Source organism: Chenopodium quinoa, unplaced genomic scaffold, assembly GCF_001683475.1.
Source record: "Chenopodium quinoa cultivar QQ74 unplaced genomic scaffold, ASM168347v1, whole genome shotgun sequence".
NCBI lineage: Eukaryota > Viridiplantae > Streptophyta > Magnoliopsida > Caryophyllales > Amaranthaceae > Chenopodium > Chenopodium quinoa.
The window spans coordinates 6730680-6756508 of record NW_018744367.1 but is presented as its reverse complement, the minus strand read 5'-3'; the positions used below and the strand labels follow the sequence as shown (position 1 = coordinate 6756508).

The 25829-nt window shown below is 38.9% G+C and overlaps 1 protein-coding gene across 1 annotated transcript; it reads right to left on the bottom strand.

The window, feature by feature from the left end:
• Positions 1–20504: 20504 nt before the first annotated feature.
• LOC110696723 lies at positions 20505–25400 on the bottom strand. Its single transcript, XM_021874076.1, has 2 exons — positions 25381–25400; positions 20505–21075 (listed from the first exon to the last, which is right to left on the bottom strand). Exons 1-2 carry the CDS (start codon positions 25398–25400, stop codon positions 20505–20507), a joined length of 591 nt encoding a protein of 196 aa, XP_021729768.1.
• Between the last annotated feature and the right edge of the window lie 429 nt (positions 25401–25829).

The window sequence follows — 25829 nt, the reverse complement described above, 5'->3', positions numbered from 1 at the left end:
GCTACTTTGGAAAGATTAATTAGATGCAAGCGAATCCAATAATTCTAACCTAGCAATTGATTAAAGCAAATCATGAAATTAATTCAAGGAACAATATATATTCAATAGATATTAAGAGAAGAATGATCTCACAATTCGTAGCTAAAAGCTTCAATCTTTAACCAAGAATCCGGAAGATTAAGCTTCCATGGATTTTAATTCCAAAACAACGAATTCTGAAAATTCCAAGAAAACCCTAGAAAGCTTTTTTTCTCAAAACTTAATTCTCCTTTTCTAACTTAAAACTTAATTAAAACAAAGTTATTTATATGTTTCAATATTTTAATAACATAACACAATAATAATAATAAAATAATATCCAAAACACGAGCCAAAACAAAGCCAAATTGCTGAACATTAACCAAAACAGTCCGAATTTCTGCCAGAGCCGCTGCCAGCTGCTCTGGACCCGCTGGCAGCTGCTCTGGCAGCCCCTCACTCTGGTATACCCGCTGCCAGCGGCTCTGGCCAGCTGGCAGCGGTTCCTGCTGTTTTTGCCTTCTTTCCTTGCTTCTTCTTCTTGCTTTGCTTCACCTTTTCCTCAAGCTTTCTTCCTTGATCTTCCATGCTCCATCACAACTCTCAAATCACGAGCCAAGGTCCATCCTTCTTACATAACTCTTCATTGGTTCCCCAGCTCACTCACTCACTTATACTCATAAATCCTGTCTTTTGCACATAAGTGAGATCACAGCTCAAAAATCACAAAAGCTAACAAATGTACATATAAAGCATCAAAACACACCCTAAAATGCTTCTCTCAACCCATGATAAGAAGGCTTATCACCTGTGGTGCGCATATGGCTGTGCATCGTTGGTGCGTGGCTGTGTAGCGAGGAGGCATCTGTTGTGTAGTGCGCTGGTGCGTGGGCCTTAGGCTACTGGTGTGCTTGTGCTGCTGCTGGGCAGCGAGGCAGCAAGCCCCAGCCAGCCAGCCCACTGCTGCCTGCGCCAGCAAGCTGCTAGCATGCGTAGCCTGCTGCTGGTGCTAGCTAGCAAGGAAAGCTGTGCTAGGCACACTTGCTAGCTGCCAGCACCACGCACCATGGCGCAGGGCCATGGGCTGCCTAGCAGCCATGGTGCACACCCTCAAAGGGTTTTGTGGGACGTTTTGCTTAATGTTTGAGCTATGCAGTTTTGCAAATTTTTCCGATTTTAAAATATTTTGGTAATTATTTTAACGAGGCTAAAAACCTTGATTTTCGATTTTGCAAAATTTTGACAAATTATGGGTTATGCCGACTTAATTAATCGGATTAATTAAGTACAAATGCGGAATTTAGTGGGAGCTTAGTAGATTACTTGAGCCTTTTAGAAATAATGGATTAAACCACTTTGACTAGTTTTAATTAGGCGCGTTAATTGGATTAACCACCTAAGTTAGTTACTAGTTTTGCGTGTTTAATTATGTATTTCGTAAAATTGCATGGGCCATTCACAAATAGTGAATGGGTGAATGGAAGATTGTTTTCAAAACAGGTCTTTGAAAATGGCAACTAGTGGGGCCCGACTAGGATAGAAAATACGGACTGCGTTCCGTTATGTATTTTTGTAAATCTAAATACATTCTGCGAACCGTTAAGTATTTTTGTACTATTAGATTAATCTTAGTCATTCTAGCTAGCTTCTTTTATTTCATTTTGGCCAAGATGTCTCAAAACGGCGTTTCGATGAAGACGAGCCAAGATGAAGACCCATGGAAATTGAAGATTTCAAGGGGTCATGCTAGTTGCCAAATGCATCTATTTTATGCCTTATATATTGTTATTATATATGATTGCTAGATGCATGTCTAGGATTTCTATTATGTTGCGACGATTAGTTATGTTCACTTAAATCAACCAACATAGAAACCCTAGGTCCCTTTAATAATATTGAGCTAAAATATGTCGTTCCAAGAACAACACTTATCGAACTAATGCGCGTAAGTGATGGATTACGCCAAAGCGAGGCATCACTACTTCCCTAGGAACGTAAGGTATACTAGGTATACGAGTTGTCTTGGTTAAACTCAACGATATCAGTAAGGAGTCCTTAGATGTCGTGGCAAAAGAGATAAAATGTCAAGAATGCATTGGATGCGACATTTTATCAAACCGAGAGTAGCTTGGAGCTATTAGCAATTGGATTTCTTACCTTAAGATATTTAATGATTAAGACAAGCCAAAGCATGCTTAACCATTTCTTGATCTTTGGGATCTCGAAATCATTTTAATATCGCCCATAAGGGACAATTTTTAAATGCGTGGATAAAATGCTCAATAAGATTGAATATATGCATGAACGTTTTAAATTTCAACTTATTGATGTATGAATGGTTTTTCACTTCAAATTCTTTCAATTGTAGAACAATGTCTGCAAGTAACTCAAACAACAACCAAATGTGCCCGGAACTCCCCGAAAAGTTGGCCTTTCCCTTAAACTTGGTCAACTTTAAGGAATGGGAGGAGGAACTCAGGAGAACTCTCCGGAATTATTCCTTGGAGCATACTCTTTATACTCCCATTCCAAGCTTCTATGCCAAAGGGATCATGACCGACGAGGCTCATGAAGAATGGTCTTCCAATTGCAAAAGGGTCTCACGACTCATGGCAAATTCCATCCTGGAAGATTGGATGGAAACTCTTTCCTCCTACCTTCCGGACATGTTCCTTAAAGCACTTGAGGACGTTGTCAATGTTAGAGTCACAAAGAGTGACAATGGCAACTTTGATGGACTCGTGTTTGACTTGACTAGGTCACTCTCAAACATGAGGATAAAGCCACCAAACGTGGGATGTCTTGCTAAGGAAAGGCGACGACTTTGGACCAAGGTCTATAATGCAAAATTGAGACCCGACATGCCCCTCCGACCTCATGTTCTTGGTATGACTAGGCTCTTCAAACACATGCAGCTTATCGGAATCTCGATAGAGGATGAGATGGCGGGGCATATCTTGCTTGCTTCGCTCCACTCGGGCTATGATGCACTTAGAGTGCATATAGCTGCGGGAAAGGAGACATGCTCCCTCAAGGAGGTGGTGCAACTCCTTAGCCGAGCTACCGCCTATGGAGTGACCAAAAGGGCCTTGAGAGCTAAGAAGAAGGAGTTCAAGAAGGTCAAGGAAAGGATGCGTTGCTTCTATTGTGGTGGGTAACACCACTACAAGAGAGAATGCAAGCTCTTTCGGGAAGAGGAGGAGAGGAATGGAGCATCCGCCTCAGGTATCTTCCTTAACACTTGTGAATTAAGCTTATCATAGGTATTATATACCAAGTATGACTCACTTAATGTTGCCTTTCCAGGGACCAAGTGAGAAGCTTATCAAGTGTTGGTGCAAGAGAAATAAGACGACGAAGATGGTTTTTCGGTCGTGCTTGCATGCACCATTTTGTCTTTGACATGTAATTAAACTAATTCTAGTTTTTCATCATGCCTTTTGAACATATTATGATCCACGGTGTTGGACACCTAGGAATTTCAGATGTAAGACTTTGACAATAGTTGTTTCAAGTTTGTCTTACAAATTTATGTTCAATAAAATTGCATGTTTTTACATATGACTAGACAAAAGTTGATACCACTAGCTAAGACCATCGAGTCGAATCAAACCTACTTGTGGCATTATCGTCTTGGCCATATTAACATCAAGCACATCAAGAAACTTCTTCAAGAAGGTGTTCTTGACTCATTCGACTTAGAGTCGTTTGAAAATTGCGAAGGATGCTTATTAGGCAAGATGATAAAACAGCCATTCTCCAAGTTGGGAGAAAGCGCAAGTGACTTATTAGGTCTAATACACACGCAGGTATGTGGACCAATGAGCACAGCCGCAAGACAAAGTTACCGATATTTCATCACTTTCACAGACGATTATAGTAGGTATGGCTATATCTACTTAATGTCGAATAAATCTGAATCCTTTGAGAAATTCAAAGAATTTCAGAAAGAAGTTGTAAATCATCTTGGCGAGAAAATTAAAGCACTTCGATCGGATCGAGGTGGCGAATATTTGAGCCATGAATTCGACAATCACTTGAAAGAAAATGGCATTCTTTCAAAGTTGACACCTCCCAGAACTCCTCAATGGAACAGAGTATCCAAACGGAGAAATCGAACCTTGTTAGACATGGTTTGATCAATGATGGGTCTTAGTGAACTCCCTCTCTCTTTCTGGGGACATGCGCTACAAACTGCAGCACTAACACTGAATAGAGCTCCGTTAAAAGCTGTTGAAAAGACTCCATATGAATTATGGACTAAGAAACCTCCTAGGTTGTCTTTTTTAAAGATTTGGGGACGCGAAGCATATGTCAAGCGATTAATTTCGGACAAACTTCACCCTAAATCGGATAAGTGTTTCTTTGTGGGATATCCAAAAGAAACCAAAGAGTATTACTTCTACAATAAATCCGAGAACGAAGTATTTGTTGCTCGTGATGGTGTGTTTTCGGAGAAGGATCACCTTTCCAAAATGACAAGTGGGAGGAAAATCGAACTCGACGAAGTTCGAGAGGACGAGCAACAATGTCAACCTGACAAAACTGACAATCTAGATACTTTGGAAGCATCTAAGAAGATTGGTCATAATCAAATAGACAATGAAAATGCTCAACCGATTACCCTTCGTAGGTCGTAACGGGAAAGATCTCAACAAAACAGATACCTCGGTATCTTCTTAACGAAAGATCAAGACATCCTAGTTATGGATGGTGATGAGCCGGCGACATACAAGCAAGCTATGACGAGCCCTGACTCTGCAAAATGGCAAGAGGCCATGAAATCCAATATAGACTCCATGTCTGAAAATCAAGTCTGGGACTTGGTGAATTTGCCCGAGGGTTATACACCCATTGGTTGCAAATGGATCTTTAAAGTGAAGACAGACAAGGATGGAAATTTATCAATATACAAAGCTAGACTGGTGGCAAAAGGTTATAGACAAGTCCACGGGATTGACTATGATGAAACTTTTTCACCAGTTGCAATGCTAAAATCCGTCCAGATCATCCTAGCGATTGCTGCATATTACGATTATGAAATATGGCAAAAGGATGTCAAAACCGCCTTCCTTAATGGAATTTTGGAAGAAATTGTGTATATGACACAGCCAAAAGGTTTTTTCGATCTAGGCAACGCTGGAAAAGTTTGCAAGCTGAAGAAGTCCATTTATGGACTAAAGCTAGCCAGAAGAAGTTGGAATCTGCGATTTGATGAAGCCATTAGCAAGTTTGGTTTTATCAAGAATCCAGATTAATCTTGTGTATACAAGAAGGTCAATGGGAGTGATATTGCATTCCTAGTCCTGTATGTTGATGACATACTTCTCATTGGAAACAACACAAAATTGTTGGAGTCCGTAAAGGGATGGTTGGGAATGTGCTTTTTAATGAAGGACTTAGGAGAGGCACAGTACATATTGGGCATCAAGATCTACAGGGATAGATCTAAGAGGATGATTGGATTAAGCCAGAGTACTTACATTGATAAGGTACTGGCTAGATTCCACATGGAGAATGCCAAAAGAGGGCATTTACCTATGTCTCATGGCGTAACTCTCAGCAACAAACAGTGTCCACAGACACCTGTTGAGCGAGAAAGAATGAATCAGATCCCATATGCTTCGCTAATCGAATTGATCATGTATGCCATGATATGTACAAGGCCAGATGTATCGTATGCCCTGAGTGCAACAAGTCGATACCAATCGAACCCAGGAGAGGCGCATTGGACTGCGGCCAAGAACATCCTTAAGTACCTGAAAAGGAACAAGGATAAATTCCTAGTGTATGGAGGCCACAAACTGACAGAGACGACTTCAAGTCACAGTCGGGGTACATATTCTGTCTGAATGGAGGAGCGTTTAGCTGGAAGAGTGCCAAGCAGAGCACCACTGAAGACTCTACAACTAAAGCCGAGTACTTGGCCGCTTCGGAAGGTGCCAAGGAAGCTGTTTGGATTCGCAAGTTCATTAGCGAACTTGGTGTTGAACCCTCAATCAAGGGGCCGATAGACCTCTATTGTGATAACAATTGAGCTATCGCTCAGGCTAGGGAGCCGAGAGAGCACTAGAAGGTCAAACACGTGCAAAGGCGATTTCACATGATAAGGGAATGGAAATCCAAAGGTTAAAACAGAAATTTTAAGATCGGCACGAATGATAATGTAGCCGATCCTTTGACTAAACCGCTGCCTCAAGTGAAACACAACAAGCACATTGAGGCAATGAGAATCAAGCATGTTGGAGATTGTCTTTGAAATTCCCTGTACATGTGTTTTAATTAAATAGGATATTTAATGTAAGACACTATATTAAAACCATACATTAATGGAGTAATTAATTTTTGTGCAAAATTATCATTCATTCCATTACTATTTAATTGTGGTTTAGAATTAAATAATGAGTCCATTCGATTTACGGAACTATTCAAAATAAAGTATCAAGACCATGTCTTGGATATAGAAACACCTGTTAAGTGAACATTGAATATTTAAATCGAAAATTGTCCCTAATCGAGGTCATCTAACAGATGGACGATTGATAACCGCCATAAATTAGTGTGTAGTATGATTTACAGCACCGTTTCTTGTGCTGCAAGGACGTGATGGTCATAAATCATTTGCACAGGCACAGTTTGGAACTGTACTGGATAAGACCTATGAGAGTACTTTAAGAAAATTTAAATTTTTGTCATAAGTACATTTCTCATTATGACTATCGGAACTTGTTTCCTCCGACCATGAGTACTGTGAAGTTTTCTTGTTTGAGTACTAGACTCTTTGATGTTTCCTAACGTCTGCCGTAACTGGGGATCATAACGGGAACACTCAGGAGACTATGTCCTCTTAGTAAGAGGAACTTACAATACAAGACTGGGATTATCCCCCTACTAACAATAAGGAAAATGTTTTGTTGTTTACAAGGCCACTCGAAGAGCGAGACTGTGAAAATGCATGGCCGTGCTCAGATGGATTTTAGAAATCATCTGCTTATTGACAGTTGAACTCGGAGATCGAGAAACACTTTTGAACGTAATAAGGATGATAAAGAATCTTACCTTACAGTTCACGAAGAAACATTAAGTGACATAGGAAATGAGCTACACACTATATGCACACTTGTCTGGAAAGACAAGTGGGAGATTGAAAGGAATGGTGTCCTTCCAACAAGTGTATTCTTCCGATAGAGGGTTCAAAATTATTACGGAGCTAATTCTTTAGTAAGGTCAAGTGATCGGAATGCCTAGGTGGAGGACGCTTCCGATCAGTAATATCAATGTACAATTGATGTTACAGCTTAATCTTAACTGAACCCTTTCGGTCGAACCCAATCGAATCACCGATCCGAGACGACGAATTAATTCGAAAGGATTTAATGAGTCAGTAGAGTTTTCCGAATACAGACGTCGGATATCGAGCCTAGCGCATCGAGACCGAGCGTTGCAAAATCATAAAGCGACAAGTATAAATGTAGCCGTAGCACCACAATGGTCTAACCATGTGCATGCTAGGCTAGTTCAGTCTAGCATGCACCTAGCATGGCTAGGCGCAAGCCTAAGCACACTAGGTGTGCTAGGCACACCATCGCAGTCTAGGTGCGCCATCGCAGCCTAGACGCGCCATGGCAGCCTATCGCAGCCCTAGCATCATGCCTAGGCACCATCGCTGCCTATCGCAAGCACCACAAGCACTAGGCACACCATCGCAGCTAGCAGCGTGCTAGCCTAGGTGCCTGGATGCGTATCGCAAGGCAACACACGCACCAACCATAGCCATTGCAGTGCTAGGCAATGGCGCATGTGCGTGTGCGTGTGTGTGCATGCCTCGCATCAAGCGTAGCAGTGGCTCGCTAGCATGCTGCGTGTGCGAGGGTTGCGTGGTGCGAGGGTTGCGTGGTGCGTAGCATGCTGCGTGCATGGTGCGTAGCATGATGCGAGGGAACGGGCCAGCATGCGTGGCTCGCTAGCAGCACGCATGCTGGCTATGCTAACAATGGTGTGCGAGAGGTGCTGCGAGAGATGCGAAGGCCAGCACCAGCGCCTATCACTAGGCAACACCAACGCCTAGTATCGCCCAGCACCAAGCATGCGAGGTTGCTGGGCAGGCTGGTGCTAGCTGGCTGGCACTGCTAGCTGGCAGCAGCTAAGCAACCCTTTTGGGTGAGGCAGTTTTGTGATGGTGGGGACCAAGGCTTTGGGAAAGCCTTGGGGAGCAAGGCAATGGTCCCCCCCACCTCTCAATGGTCCTCACCTAACCTTCTCTCTCCCTTTGACACTTGTTGCATTGTGATTGAATTTAGTTATTGATTTATTTCAGAAATAAATTACTTAGCAAAATATTCATTCTCCCACATTGGTTGGGGAATGAAGTTCAAGGGTTCATTTCACAATATATACCAAGCTTGGGTATTGGGAAATGAAAAAAACCTTGAGTGGAATTAAAAAGGCAACTCTAAGTTAGAGTAAACCTTTGATTCGTAAAACTCATAGTTATTTTGTCCGGGTCTTGACCAACCTTCAAGACTTAGGACGCTCGGGTCGGGTCGAGGGTACGATCCGTCGGAGATCTCGTGCTTTCGGGATTTTGAAGTAAGAGCTCTTTGGGAGCGAAGCACGCATCAAAGGTATAATTCTTGTTCTTAATCTTGTTTGATTAAGTTTAATATGCTTGTTAATTGTTTTAATTAAGGGGCGGGTCTTGGTGGGTTTCCTTCCGCGTAGTGTCGGGTCACTACGAAACCCTACATTAATCTTGCTATTGCTAGCTCTGGATTTTTGTGCTTTGTCTGGTCCTAGGTTCAGGCACCCTTCTTAGAAGGTGGTCTTGTTTCCTCTGTTGGGTTTTGCGGTGTTTGATACCGAGCGGAAACAAAACCCAAAAATCAGATCGCATGCATAATAATTACAACATAAACAAAAGCATGCAAATAAGAAAACACAACCCTATAAAGAGAAGAGAGAAAAACAAACTCACGCTAGACGCGCTTCGCTCACTCAATAAGCTCGGACTTGAAAGCTTCAAGCTCCGCAAGTGCGAAACCTCCAGCGGCTCACACCCTCGCTCACCGAACCGGAACCAGCCCCTACCTCATAGCTTAGACAGGGCTAGACCAAAAATAACTTAGAATTTAAGAACTAAGGTTTTCTCGCTTTTGGAGATTAATTAGAGTTCACCAACCCAAGTGAAATTCCCAATACCTAATGATTGGTATTTATAGGGAAATAATCACAAGATTTCCTATCATCTTTAGATGTGGGATAGTTGGTAAAATGAGAAAGCAAGCAATTAACTTAATTCCAAATTAAATTAAATAAGCTATGCAATAGTTAAATTAAAAGTGTCAATATGAGGGAGGGAGTAGGTAAGGACCACAAACCCATCCTTGGAGATCAAGCATAAACTTATCCTTGGAGACGAGCATAAACCCACCACCCCATGTGCATGGCACACCCCAAGCCTTGGCCCTCTTCTGGACCTACCTCCCATGCCCAGCTAGCTGGTAACATACGCAAGTGTGTTGGGCCAGTAGCCTTGCTGCACGAAATGGCGTGCTGGCCTAGCACACTTGCTTTATTCTTGCAGGAAGGTGCTGCTAGATAGACTGCCCGACCAGCTCATCGCCCAGCTAGCACACAAGAGTGGCTACTAGGCTTGCGGTTGAGGCTAGCGCATGGCTAGCAGCCTTCTAGGCTTGCAAGCCTAGCCCTCGCTTGACTAGGCTAATGCGAGGCTAGGTCTTTGCGTATTGACTTGTCATTTGACTTATTTTCTCATCTTCTCAATTTGTTGAATCAACTCGACGTTCGACGCTCGGCTTTGACGCTCTAAGCTCGAAATCCAACATCGTAGTTCGTAAAATCTCTATAGAATTATTTAATCCTCCAGATTAATTCGTCGCCTTGGTTCGGTTATACGATTAGGTGTGACCCAAAGGTTTCAGTCAAGATTAATTTGTGATATTAATTATACATTAATAATACTGATCGGAAGCGGCCTTCTGCTAGGCATTCCGATAACTTGACCTCACTGAATAATTATCTTTTCTAATTAATTCTGAGACCTCTAATAGAATAATACACTTGTTCGAAGGACACCATTCCTTTCAATCTCCCACTTGTCCATCCGTACCAGTGCGCTGATTGTGTATTGCCTGTTTTCTATGTCACTTAATGTCTCTTCATGAACTATAAGGTAAGATTCTTATACATCCTTATTACGTTAAGAAGTATTTCTCGATTTCCAAGTTCAACTGTCAATAAGAAGATGATTTCTAAAATGCATCTAAGCACGACCATGCATTTTTACAGTCTCGCTCTTCGAGAGGCCTTGTAAACAACAAAGATATATTCCATATTGTTAATAAGGGGACATTCTCAGTCTTGCATTGTTAGCTTCCCTTACGAAGAGGCCCTAGCCACCCGAGTGTTGCCTTTATAATCCCCTTGTACGGCAGACGTTTGACAACATCAAAATGGACTAGTACTCAAACAAGAGAACTTACAATACTCATGGTTAAGGAAAGAGGTTCCGATAGCCATATTGAGTAATATACTTATGACAATTGTTAAATTTCTAAAAATATTCTCATCGGTCGATCCAGTATAGTTCCAAACCAATACCTATGCAATTGATTTATGACATTCTTATCCTTGTAGCACAAGAAACAGTGCTATAAATCATACCACACACTAATCTCTCGTGATCATTAGTTGTCTAACTTTCAAATATCCTCGATTAGGAATAATTTTGATATGATATTCAATGTTCACTTAATACGTGTTTATTTATCCATGACATTGTCTTGATACCCTATTTTGAATATCGCCAAATTGAATGGACACATTTTTTAATATTAAACCACAATTAAATAGTTTGTGGAATAATTAGTAAAACTTTATTCCACTATGAAACTTTTGAACGTTTCGTCTTATGATAAATGGTTTTCCCCAAATGTTTTTAGAATAATACTCTTTACAAAACACTTGTAGAAATCACACCCATATCTAATATGTTTGTTTTCTTTTATGCAATTGTGAATGTTGTTGTTCACTTATTGCATAGGTTTAGTTATCATTACTTTGGAAACCTTAGCATCTTCATTATCGAACACTTTCACAATAAGATGATAAAATTTGAGTGTGTTATGGATTACATGTGATCTAAGATTTATTACCCAAGCAAAGGCTCCCACTCATTTTCATGATTTGAGATCTTTAACTTGGCAACCTATAATCATCAATGTTCAACAACGAACTATCCATTGAATAACATCCCTTTTGTTGCCTTTAAGGCAACAATTTTCTCAACATATACTTTAGTAGATTTCCTAATGATGCTTTGCTTGGATTTCACTCCAACAAGTTCACAATGATTGTGGATCAATTGTGATTATGGAATTTCACCTTAAATTTCCGCACAATATACATGGACATAAGTCCATGTTGCCATTCTCAACCCACAACGCATCTAAGCTCGTGCTTATAAATGGCTTCCCCATTAAGGATGTAATCCTCGATAAGGTTGTGCTTGCAACATCAATACTCAAATTATATTTGTTTCCATGCATCAAGAACTCATCCTTTTAATTAACCAAGTACTTTTGATGTTCTTGATCATAATCTATTGATCCATTGCTTAGATTCAAGTCGATTGGTAATTTATACTTGTCATGCTCTAAGCACGCAGGTCATGTGATAATTCCATATTGTAGCACACATGATGGATTCATTATTCCAAATTTTATCCCATTCATGTGACTTTTAGCTCTTCCAGTTTCACCGAGTCTTGCTAAACTGTTTGCTACATGAGACGGTTGAAAGTCTCTACTAGAGTTTTTCTTATTTGACTTAGTATTTGCTTAGCTTGTATTTAGTTGAAACATTTACTTAGTTTTATACGTATGGGTTGAAAACTTTTCAAGTCCTTCATGTTTAACATGGAAAATTCCTTAACTTGTTAAAACACTTTAATAAGTTTATCCAATAGATCTTAATTCCACTATGCACTAAGTGTCGCCTTACCTTGGTCCATTGTCGAAAATACTTTCAAATCTAAGCATTTAGCATTTGATAGTCATTTTACAACAGAGTTCGTAAACTTCTTATTGGACCTTTACAAAATTGACTTTTGCTCCCACTAAACTTCTCATCTATAAGAATTTCTATGTTTCTCCATAAGCCAAACCTTTTTATAACTTTATGAGAAAACACATTACAATTCCTACATGCAATGCTTCTCTCAATCCACCAATGGATTTCTTGAGCTTGCTTTCAAATCTAGCATTATTTAGATTTACAAAACCCTTAGACTATATCCAAAGTCTCTTCTAAAATCCTATTTTTAGGAAGGCGATTTCGATATCTATTTGCCATATTTCAGTTTTGCAATTTTGCTAGTATAATCACGAAAAGGCTTAAGCATTCTGCTTAGTCAATTGGTTTTATTAAATCAACGTTGTGAATTTAATTATAACCTTTTCAACCAATCTAGCTATGTATGCATATGCATTTTCATATTTGTTAGTTTTCTCCTTGAAAACTTATTTGCGATTGTGGGGTCTTTACCCTTCATGCAAATTAATCAAGTTTCAAACATGATTTTCAAACATGGAGTCTATTTCGGATTTTATGGCCTCTAACCATTATTCGGAATTTGGATTTGTCGTAGCTAATTTATAAGACACTATATCCGTACCATCCTATAGTAAATAGTATGTTTGTAAGTCTTAGGTTTATTTATATTTTAATAGAAATTTATAGGATTCAATCCAAGCGTTTGGAGAATTCTATACCTATACGGGGTATTTGCACCAAACACTAAGTTTCAAGGCGCTTTTAAGGCCCTTTTGGTTATATTGATCTTACTCCAACACTTCTAAAGTTTTGTGAGTAATGAATTCTCCTTTAAGGCACTTGTAAAGTCCTTTAATTGTTTTTGATCAATCATTCTCATGAATCGCTTCTAAAGTCTTCCGAGATTCTCAGTTCTAGTTTGTTGCTAATCTCGATGGTCATCGAGTTCATTTTTCTCCCACTTGTCGTTTTGGAAATGTGTTACTTACCAAAAAGACACCACTTAGAGCAACAAATACTATGTTCTTAATTAGGTTGTGGATTTAATGGTCGTAGTCTCATTTGAATGCTTACAAAGAGACATGTATATTTTCTTTGGGTAAAAGTTTGTTTAGAAACAAACAGTTAGCTCCCACTTAAGCTACCTTAGCCCTTATTGAGCCACTTAGCTCCTACTGAGCCTATGAGTTTCAACCGAGGGTAAGAGCCTTAGAAAAGACGCTAGAAACGTTTTCTATCCATAACTGAATATGGTGTCCTTTCTTAGCTTCGACAATTTTGTTTAGTGTAACACTAGTCATTTTTGCAAATCTTTAAGAACCTTATAGGAAGAGATGTGATCCATCATCATTCGAGTCATTTCCAAATAGCATCGAGGTCTCTGTCAAGACATACTATATTCTTTGGGGAGATAATTATGAAATTCCAATTTCATAACCTAGATATGATCACTCTTGGCTCAAGGAAACATCACTTGATCTAATGGAGACGTTTTGATATCTTGCCAAGTCGATTTTATACTTCACTGAACTTTTGAGCTACTTAAGATCCATTTTGTTCACATTCGATGAATGTAGCCATTTTCTTTCAAATTCTTGTGAAAACGTTTAAGTAACAGAATTGTCTCTAGCTTTCGGAGTCAATTTGCTATATCAAGCTCAATAGCTCTTTTCTTTGTATGTTTCAACAAGTAACATTTCCTTGCCTTAGAACGATACCGAATTGATCAAATTTCAAGAGTCTATCTAATAGAGCTTTGGGTATGTTCTTATTGATGTGACATTGCTAAAGATAGACGGATCACTAATCATGTCCATGACTTGAACCTTGTGAGTTTATGTTAGAGAAATGTTTGTTTATAATCAAGCATCCTTGACTCATGGCCTAAACAACCATGTCATTCATATAAAACCAACAACTATTGTTCTTTTAATTTGAATGTGAGTCTTTCCGTGTGTAAACAGAATATAGCTTTAAAAGATCCTTAAACAAAGCAGATGACCTTATAGCTGATGTAGCACCACTAGCTTTATTCCAAGCTCGTAAGTCGATAGCTTAGCTTAACTTCATTTGTTTTGAGGTCACTTCGAAAGTGGAACTCTCAAGTAGTATCTAATACTTGTGAAGATAAGTTGCTAAGTTTAACTACGATAACATGAACTCTTAGGTAGAATTGGAATCTTGAATTCCTTTTCTTTGTTCCATGTTTCCTATATTTCTTATCATACATCATCTCATAACAGTAAGAACCACATCTTTAAGTGTATTTACTTTTATACTTTGTTAGGCATGATTAAGCATCTAATGCCCCGTAAAACAAAGTTTCATCTTTTCCTTTAATTTTTACATAATTTACTACATCAATGAGTTATACTCATAAGTGTATAAAGCAAAAAGATATGTTGTTTGTCACCTTGACAATTTGAGTTTTCAACTCAATACTTAATATTTTATAAAAACTACCTAGTATTTTGAATACATGATGTCCAACCGTCCTTTTGGAGATAGCTATAAAAGTCTTTTAGGAGAAGTTGTATTTTAGAAATGTCTTTTGTTTTGTTTAAGAAACATTCTCAAAAGATTTGTTTACCAATCGTTGGAAACATTATAATTTGATTTAGAATTCTACAAATATAAGTGCAAAGTATAACCATTTATCAAGATAACATAATAAGCTTGAAATTTAAAGCATACATGCAAACTTTTAATCTTATTAAGCGTTTTATCCACACATTAAAATTTGTCCATTTTTAGTTGAGAATAAAACGATTCTAAGACCCCAAAAATCAAATAGTGATTAAGCATGCTTTGGCTTGTCTTAACACTTAATATTTTAAGGTAAACAATCTAATTGCTAATAGCTATAAGCTATTCTTGATTTGATAAATTGTCGCATCCAATGCTTCCTTGACGATTATCTCTTTTGCCACGACATCTAAGGACTCCTTACTGATATCATTGAGTTTAACCAAAACTAACGTGTATATGATGCCTTGCTTTAGCAAGCCCACCAACATACCTTACTTCCCTAGGAAAATTGTAATGCCTTGTTTTGGCATAGCCCATTACCATTCTCATTAGTTCCGTAAATGTCATATTGGAATGACAGATTTAACTCAATACTCTTTGGGACTAAGGGTTTCTATGTTGGTTGATTTTAGTGAACTAAACTAATCATTCAACATTCGAAATCCTAAAAGTACATCTAATATCGCAATTATATATATAAGCAAAATATATAAGGCATAAATAAAGATGCATTTGGCAACTAGCATGACCCCTTGAAACTTAAATCTTCAAATCATCAAGGGCCTTCATTGCATCTTCTTGGTTTAGTCTTCTTAGAAACGCCGTCTTCGAGACATCACCACCAATTATGCAACGACTAGAAAAGCTAGGACTATTCTAAAACTTTAAGTACAAAAATACTTAACGGAACGCAGTCCATATTTAGATTTACAAAAATATAAGAAATGCAGTCTGTATTTACTATCTTAATCGGGCCCCACTAGTTGCCATTTTGAAAAATCTGCATTAGAATATCTATTCCATTCATCCATTCACTTCTAAATTGAATGACCCATGCATTATACAAATAATTCAAGCAACAATTTAAAACGAGTGCAAAACTAGTTACTAACTTAGGTGGTTAATCCAATTAACGCGCCTAATTAAAACTAGTCAAAATAATTATCCGATTATGTGAATTAACACAATAATAATAGCTCAAAAAGATTAATGAAACTTCCACTAAATTCAACATCCAACTTAATTAAAATTAATCCAATTAAAAGTAATTAAGCCGGTTAACCCAAAATTTTTCCAAATAATTTCGCAAGTGCCGGGAAAAACTAAGGCCTAGTCACGTTTTAATTAAAACAAAATCGCAAAACCGTAAAATTAATAATCCCTCAATGGCCGATTGCCTAGCATCAAAGCCATCAGGCTAGGCTTGCTAGGCACCAAACCTAGCCATTATGCGCAGGTGCTGGCCGCATAGCCACAGCAGTGCGCAAGCGCCTGCGAGCACTAGTACCGTCGCAGCATGCCCAATATGCTCGCGTGCCGCTGGTGCTAGCAGCATGCTGACGCGTATGCATGTGCAGGCCGCATGCGCAGCTAAGCAGCCTTGCCTTGCGATTGGGCGATGCCTGGCCGTCGCGCCCCCACACAACATGCATCACGCGCACACACTCCCTCGTACACACTCGCACATTCTTTCACATGCCTTGGCTCGACAGATATATGTGCACTGCCGCAAGCAGCACTGCTAGCCAAGCCTAGTTACTCGAAGCATCGGCTTCTATTTTGCGCTTGTTGTGCTTTAGGATTTTATTCCGAATTTTTTGTGTGACATAAAAATTATTTCTTAATTGAATTTAGAGCTAATATTGAGCAATATTGATAATAAAATAAGTTCAATTTAATTAAATCAATTTTAGTGCACAAACAAAAATTAATTCAAGAACCATTCTTTAAATTATTTTTGGCTCAACTTGATGCTACAGAAATTGAGGGTGATTCTCACAATTAATTTAACCAACATGAATTATTAATGAGATTTGACAAAATAGTTGAATAAATAATCACTCATCCCATGAAATATTTTATCCAACACTTACGCACATTTTAATATTGTAATCTTCCAATATGAAGAACAATAATATTTCAAGCACAAGTATGAACATTTAAGATTTTAATTAACTTCCAAAATGATTAAAACCAAAAATTAGTTCATTATGGATTTTAGCAAGTTATGATTCAACCAGTTAAACCATTAAAGATTAAATCTTTAACATTTTCGAGGCTTCAAAAATCAAATTCACCATAAGCTTTCACACTACAAGCAATTTATTTGCAAGAATGTGAAATTTCATGTTTATGTGAAATTAAGAGCTCACCAAATTCAGCACCAATATTGCTTCATAAACATGCTTAATAAGGATTAAAATTGCAAAATATTAATGGTATAATCAAACACATAATCCAACAATTGCATGCCATAATTAATCAAGGTTTATAGATATAAAAATTTTCAAAAAAGAAAAACCACTTTATGGGTGGATTTTGGCTTCTGGAATGTCATTTTTAGCACTTTGTCAGTAAAGAATGATTTAGATTGTTGATTCCACCAAATAAAATTTACTATTTTTGAGTCGAAATCAGGGTTCAAAGGCTAAAAATAGCATAAATACGATTTTAATCTCATTAAAAACAAGCTCCTAATCTAATTAGGATGCTAAACCAGAAATTTTAAACCATTTAAATCACCTTAGTTAAATTTTTGGTTGTAAAAATTAAATGCAAGAGACTCTTATACTGCTGAGGGTTTTGCGGTTTCCGACACCACGTGAAAACAAAACCCAAAAATCGGATCGCATGCATAATAATTACAACATAAACAAAAGCATGCAAATAAGAAAAATACAACCACATAAAAGAGAAGAGAGAGAAACAAACTCACCCTAGACGCGTGCTTCGCTCACTCAATGAGCTCGAACTTGTAAGCTTCAAGCTACGCAAGTGCGAAATCTCCGACAGCTCACACCCTCGCGCACTGAATCGGAACCGGCCCCTATCCCTTAGCTTAGACGGGGCCAGACCAAAAATGACATAGTGTTTATGAACTAAAGTTTTCTCGCTTTTGGAGATCCCATATAGTTCACCAACTTAAGTGAAATTTCCAATACCCAATGATTGATATTTATAGGGAATTGTTCACAAGATTTTCCATCATCTTTCATTGTGGGATAGTTGGTAAAATGAGAAACCAAGCAATTATTTTAATTCCAAATTAAGTTAAATAAGCTATGTAATAGTCAAATGACTAGTGTAATCATGAGGGAGGGAGTAGGTAAGGACCACAAACCCATCCTTGGAAAGCTAGCATAAACCCACCAACCCCACGTGCATGGAACACCCAAGCCTTGGGCCTTAAGGAAGGCTCCGCTGGCATCCTTGGCCCTCGGCTGGGCCTACCTTGCAAGCCTAGCTAGTTGTTGGGCGCTTGCGCTATTGCGGCCTGGCCTCGTTGGCTGGCAACGCAAGCAAGCGTGCAGGGCCAGCAACCTTGTAGCACGCAATGGCGTGCTGGCTTGGAACACTTGCTTTGTGCATGTGGGCTGGCAATGCTAGCTAGCCTGCTCGACCTACTAGCCCAGTCAGCACACAAGCGTGGCTGCTGGGCTTGCGGTCAAGGCTAGCGCATGGCTAGCATTCTTCCTAGCCTTCCACGCCTAGCCCTCGCTTGGATAGGCTAATGCGAGGCAAGGTCTTTGCGCGTTGACTTGTCGTTGAATTGACTCGACGTTCGATGCTTGGCTTCGACGCTCTAAGCTCGGAATCCGACGTCTTAGTTCGTAAAATCACTATCAAGTTATTTAATCTTCCGGATTAATTTTTCGCCTTGGTTCGGTTACACGATTGGTTGTGACCCGAAGGTTTTAGTCAAGATCAAGTTGTAATATTAATTATACATTAATATGAATTATCAATAGCGGTCTCCAGCTAGGCATTCCAATCACTTGACCTCATTAAATTATTAGTTTTCCTAATTAATTCCGAACCCTCTATCGGAATAATAAACTTGTTCTAAGGACACCATTCCTTTCACCCTGAGTCCAGTAGTGTTGTTCTTAATATTATGTAGAACCTTTCCTAGAAGGTGGCTGCATTTTGTTAAGAACTTTAGGTGTTTAGCTGCCTTTTTGAGGCTTATGTAGTTGAGGGATACAATTTAGCATGTTGTAAGTTGTATTGTTTTCTTGCTTTGTCTTGGTAATAAAATTTCAATTTACTAATAAAATAAAAAAAAATCAACTTTATTGAATGTAATAGACTTTAATTTTATTCAATCAGCTTTATTGATTGCATTTAACTTTATTTTTATTCAAAAAGCTTTGCTTGTATGTGTTTGACTTTGATTTGATTTTTTTTTTTTGTTGGTAAATAAGCGATTTTATTACCAAAGGAGAAAACAGTTACAACTTAAAAAAAAAAAAAAAAATCTAAGCTGTAACCCCCAAACTACACAAACCCTAAGGCAACCACACACCCCAAAATGCAACAACAAACAACAAAATAAAACAAAAGGTAAAAACTTTTAACACACAGAAACAAAGGAACATCAAGAGAGCAGGATTAGAAACACTCCAGCAAACAGCAACCCGCAGCAAACAGTCCAGCTTTACAACCACGCAACCAACAAAACAACAAAGCAACTAGCATCAATAACAGCAAGAAAACCCACAAGCTGCTGCATAGAAACATCGCAACACCGTAACAGCAGCACAACAGACCAAGACCACATAATCGCAGCAGAACAACACTGCAATAGAAACACATCACACAACAAGCACATGCTTCAACCGAAACAGCAGCAAAACAACAGAACAACACAACTGCACAGCATCCCAGCAGCAAGCAACGCTGTAGCAGAAGGCAGCAGCTCCCAGCATACCAGACCAGCAAGAGGTAGCAGACTAGACCTATTGAACACAACAACACCAGCAACAGCTAAACCAAAGAACAACAATACACTAGCCAATAAGCAAACCAGCAACACCCACAGCACAACAGGTACAACAATAACGCAACAAAGCAACACAACTTCACAGCACTATAGCAGCACAACAACACTCTAAAGCAGCGTTTTGTTTCAACTTGTACAGCCAACCTGCAGTGGTTTCTACTCCATTTACTGCTGACAAATTACTGACAGCGCTCACTCACAGCTTCACAAATCAGAGAACAAAGCTTCCTGGGCAGAATCACAACTTGATTTCAGAACGCATTGTTCCTAACAAACCACACAAAATACAAAGCAGCTGTCAGACATACCAGAACAAGCTTCCTCTTGATAGGATCTTTCACTTGCCTTTTCCAGTGCTTTCAAGACAAATCTATATCAAAATGTCTTTCTTTCACACCCATCCACTTACTGACTGCCTCCAAACAGCTTCTACTGAACTTACCATAAAAAAACAGATGCTTCCTATCCTCCTCGTGCTCACCACAAAGCAAACACAGCTCACTGTCACAAGCACCAAATTTAACAAGCTTACCTCTAGTTCTCAACCTGCCCTTGACAGCAAGCCAAGCCATGAAAGAATGTTTTGGTATATTATAACGATTCCAAACCCATTTCGTTCATCTCACCTTCTCCATTCCACATTGCAGGGCCAAGTAAGCACCTGAGATACCATAAGGTTTATTGTCCCGACTCCCTGTCAAAAATACATCCTTCAACTCATCCTTGATCTTACAAATCCTTTTCCAAGCCCAACCATCAGCTTTTTTCGGGACATAAGACCACCAGTCAGCCTCCCTCAAGTAAATACTATGCATCCACTTAACGCAAAGGGAGTCCTTCTTAGTAGCAACTTGCCACATATACTTTCCTAAGGCTGCTGAATTCAAGAGAGCACAATCTCTAACACCCAGGCCTCCCACAGACTTAGGGGTACACACCTAACTCCAAGCAAGAGGGGGCTCTTAGAAAGGGTAGTAGACTCTCCCCAAAGAAAAGCACGAGAAAGCTGATTGATTCTATGTATAACAGTCTTTGGAAGAAGCATGCATTGAGCCCAATATGAATGAAAGCTAATAAGAGTGTAATTCAAAAGCATAACTCTAACAGCATAAGACAGGTTTCTACTTGACCAACAAGTAATTTTAGCTATCATTTTATCAATAAGTGCATCAAAATCACTAACTTTCAAATACCGAGCATTTAAAGAATTTCCAAGGTACTTGAAAGGAGTCATACCTTCAACAAAGCCAGAAAGTTCCATAATTGCCTGCTTCTCATAATCAGGGACATTACCGAAGAAAATTGCAGTTTTATTAGCATTTGCAACCAACCTAGGAACCAGCTTAAACGACTTAACGACCCTTACCAAGTACAAAATAGACCTCTTATCCCCATGAGCAAAGATCATAACATCATCGGAAAAAATTAGATGATTTAACCTCAACCCCTTACATCTATATTGAAACATAAACTTTTACATCTTCCCAACTTTCCTGAGCAGCCTAGTGAAATACTCCATCACCACCACAAATAAGAGAGGTGACATTGTATCACCTTGCCTCAACCCCCTCTTACCCTTAAAAAAACCATGCAAACCCCCATTAATCATAAGGGAAAAAGAAGGGGTAGACAAACATTCCATAACCCACTGAATGAAATTAACGAGAAATCTTAAACTACAAAGCATGTCTCGAATAAACACCCAGTGAACGGAGTCATAAGCTTTTTTTTCAAATCTACCTTAATCGTACATCTCGGAGACCTTCTCTTGTTGTTATAGTCCTTGAGCATATCTTGGCACACAAGAATATTGTCCATAATACTCATACAAGCCACAAAAGCATCCCGAGGCTCATTGACCAAGAAAGGTAACACTACTTTCAACGTGGAACACAACAACTTCGAGATGATCTTATACACCACATTGCAGCATGCAATTGGTTTGAATTGAGTAACATTAGAAGCACCCTCAACTTTGGGAATCAAAGTAAGCGTAGTAGCATTAATCTGCTTCAACTGCCTCCCACTAAAAAAAAGTCAAGAACTGTGACAGGCGGTATTTTAGGTCGTTACTATGACACCTCTATCAAATGATATTTGTAGTCCTAAACATGCAACTAAGAGAGTATAGAGGCAAGTTAAGGGTCGAACACAGGGAAACGATTAAGCACCGCTATTTATCTCCTAATGTTAATCTAATTCGATCAAGAAGTATGGTGGGTAAAGTAATGACTAAAGGGGATAGAATTACAATTAAAACAAGCACTAGGGGGAAGGATGAAACATGATATGAATTCGACGAAGTTAGGCATCGGAAAATAGGTTTACATGTAACCCAAGCAACTCATACAAGGAAATATCAAGAATACTCTCTAATCACCTATCGGGATTAAGAGCTTTCCTAGCTAGTATACAGTTACACTATCGTCGTAAGGCATACAAGCTAAGGTCATGCAATAATCAATCACCTAATGAATATTCCTATTCGCACTATCGTCACGGTTTAGTTCAAGTCATTCAACCACAACATGCATATGGCCATAAACATGAAGTAGCTAATAAGTATAAGCACAAGGAAGATTTAATCACAAATATTCCAAATCAACCTAGCCTAGCATACATAAAACTCAAAGCATATCTTCACCAAACCCCTAGCAACAAGAAACTACTCACTAGTCATAACTACAACTACAATAATACTAAGCAACATTATAACCAATGAAATAGTAAAAAAGACAAAGTTTTTATCAACGAAACTAACAAAGGTAGAAACTTTAATCATAAAAACAAGAAAAAATAGAGAAATATACCAAAACCTTCATTGAAATCCAAGTAAAGAGCCATACATCATTCAATCTCCAAGCTTGACCATACATCAATGTTGCAAAAATACTTCTTCAAAAACTAAGAGTAAAACAAATGTTGATGGACAATGAAATTACACTAAAAACTATCAAGATTGTTCAATACAAAAGTGGCTAAAACAAAAACCTATAAAAATTCCTTAAAAGCTCTCCTCTAAGGTTTCTATGCTAAAAATATCCCTATGATAGTATGTTGTCCAAAGTTAGCCGTTTTTGCCTCCCTTTTGTTAATTTGGGCTGAAATCGGGATTTGAATCAACAGCAGACAGGCGCGCCCGCGCGTTAAATGATGGCGTGGCCGCTCCTCGAAATGCGCGCCCGCTCCAAAGTGGGTATTTAATGGTTGGTCCAGCTCATCTGCGCGCCCGCGTGTATAGGTGGCGCGCCCGCTCCTCTCGTGGCGCGCCCGCGCCATTTGTCTGGTCTGGATTTCTTCCCGTTTTGTCCTTGTTCCTTCCATCTCCGAATTAACGGCGTACACCTGCAATCATTGAACAGGAAGGAAAAGCGTAATACAACGAAAGGGGAGGGGAGTATAGACTACCTAAACTACATGAATACACATTACGCACCACAAAGGTAGAATACTCGAACTAGGTAGATCATAGCAAAAACATACTAAAATGGACCAAATTATTACTAAAACTACTAGAAAAGACTATCCTAAAAGCGACATAAATGTTACTCATCAAATTCCCCAATGCTAAACCTTTGCTCATCCTCGAGCAAAGCTAAGGGCAAAGAAGAATGAGAAACGATTATTCAAACACAAGAAAAATAGAAAAGGAGGGAAAGGAATTTACACTAACTCACTTTCGTAGGAATCACAGTTGTTTTTAGCGTAAACAACAAGCCATTTAAACCTCAAAGTTGCCAATGAGGACTAGTATGCTCTCGTGGGGGTTTCCAAAGAGTTTAACCCACAACTCTTGGCAACATGCTCAAAACAAACCGAAACAAAGGAGCAAATAAAGAAGAAAATCAACTACAAACACGAAACAAAACATGGAAATGAAGAGCATATTGAAAAGACAAGCATAGATGGATGACAATCTTTCTAAGAACTAAGAGTAAGCACGTTTTTGGATGCCAATGGTTAATTGAAAGATAAGTTATGCTAAGCATAGAGAACTCTAACATGCTCCACTCCACCCGCATTCCATACATTCTTACCGCGTTCCCTCATCTAGATTTAAATCCACCCTTCAAAGTAGAATCTCATGATGCCACGAAGGAGCCAGAACAAATGAAAGAAGGGTGACCCGATATTTTACCAAGTCGTGCTATCTCCATATGCTTGAAATCTAGCTCCCTCCACTGACTAGTGACTCAACTAATCCAAGTCAAAAGGACTTTAAAAGGGGTTGTAACGTAGGATAGGAGGTAAAGGTGAGGAAAAAAAATATGAAAATTTGGTGGTAAATCCTAATTGTGAAGCAAAGAATGGCGCCAATTCCCGAAGACAACGTAGAATATCACTAATTTCCAAACAAAAATACGTCTCCCCCAAGCTTATTCAACAAAATCTCACAAAACTATAAATAAAATGTGTAGAACCTCTCCCCCAAGCTTGAATTGAGCATTGTCCTCAATGCGCAAACTAGGGAGGACACTACATCAAAATCTGTTTGCAAATTTTCAAAATTTTACAAATTTTTTTTTTCTTTTTTTTTTTTTTTTTTTTTTTTTTTTACTTTGAACTATGGACGGCTTTTTCTGAAATTCACATTTGCTTTTAATAAACACCAAAAATATCGAAAACAACCTTGTCATATCAAACCATCACCTTCCAACTTATCAAACCAAAATCACAACAAACTTTCATGGCATACTTCACAATTCTATGGGTGAAAAAAAAATTGAAATAGAAGGGCCATAGGGTTTGTAATATGCTACGAACAAGGAGGTGTAGGCTCAACATGGCTAGCAAGGGGGATATGCAAATGAAATTACAAGGAAGCAACAAAAGAAAAGCTAAACCTAGAAAAGCAAAATAGTCACCGAAGAAAATGCCTTCGTCCTCCCTAGATTTAGTTCGGTCGCGATCTCGGGTAGCTAGACATCAAGTTCTCGATCTAAGCATGCCTTGGTAAGGATCCTATGACGCTCACACAATAAGTGTTGGAGGCTTGAACAATAAAACTCACATTTGGTTACAAAAACTATCTTAAGGGCTTCAAATCCCCCAATGAGGGCAACACCTTCTTACCACAAACAAGTGAATTTTGGTTCGGTGGGCCTTACGAGTTCTAGCACAACTACCTTAGCATAGACATATCTTAGAGTCAACCAATGGCAATCCAAGAACTCGGAAACTCTTAATCCTTAGGAATAAAGACATTCAAGAATGCAAGTCCATTAAGTTTTCTTTTTTTGTTTTTTTTTTGGAATCCAAGAAAGCGGAGATAGAAGAGGAAGTAAGCATAATCAAATATATCCCAATCAAGAAACAAGTGGCCGTTAGATATCAACATCAACGACCCCAAACACACTAGGTGTTAATAGCAAACATCCTCGAACCATTCAACTTCCATTAAACTACAACTATCCTAGAGCACACCAACGAAAAATAGAGTGGAGGAAAGAAAAAAAAGGAAAAGGAAACATCTCACCGAAATGACGCCCAAGTAAGCATATCCGAAGTGAAAGCATGCATCCTAAAATGGGTGAGTATCCAAATGAAGAGAAAACAAACTATATACACAAAAGGGTTAGTCTGAATGAGGGTTGAAAAATGAAAAATGAAATAAAGAAATAAAATGCAACTTTCATTTGGCCTTTTTTTTTCAAACTTTTATGTTTGCTTCACTATAAACTAATCTACCCTTGACAAAATTTCTAGATCTCCTCCAAAATCAACATTACTTCAAAAATCATCGAACCATATATACATACCTGCACTGGTCAATCGCCATGTCGGCGAATACCAGTAATCATCATCATCGACAGGAAAAACGGGTCTCCATCAAACCGAGAAAAGCGTCCCCAAAACAGCATCATCATCAAAACCACATCAAAAACTCATCAACAATATTAGTGAACAGGGGCAAAATCAGCCAAAGAAAACAGTCATGCAACTCAGCAGAATCAGCAGCATAAAGGTACAAGTAAAACAATGAAAGACCAGCAGGCGAGCAAGTAAGAATCCAAGCCAAGTCACTCCCTACCAAGAGTATATCTCCTACTCATCAAAATAAGCATCCAAAAGTAGGGGAGAGAGATATACTCAAGGGACGTAGCCTACTGGCCACTAGAGCTGGGCTCACTAGGTGAGCCAGGCCGACGTGGCGGCTCGTCATAAGCGAAGCCACAGGGGGGATGAAAAGCCCCTAACCACCGTCAAA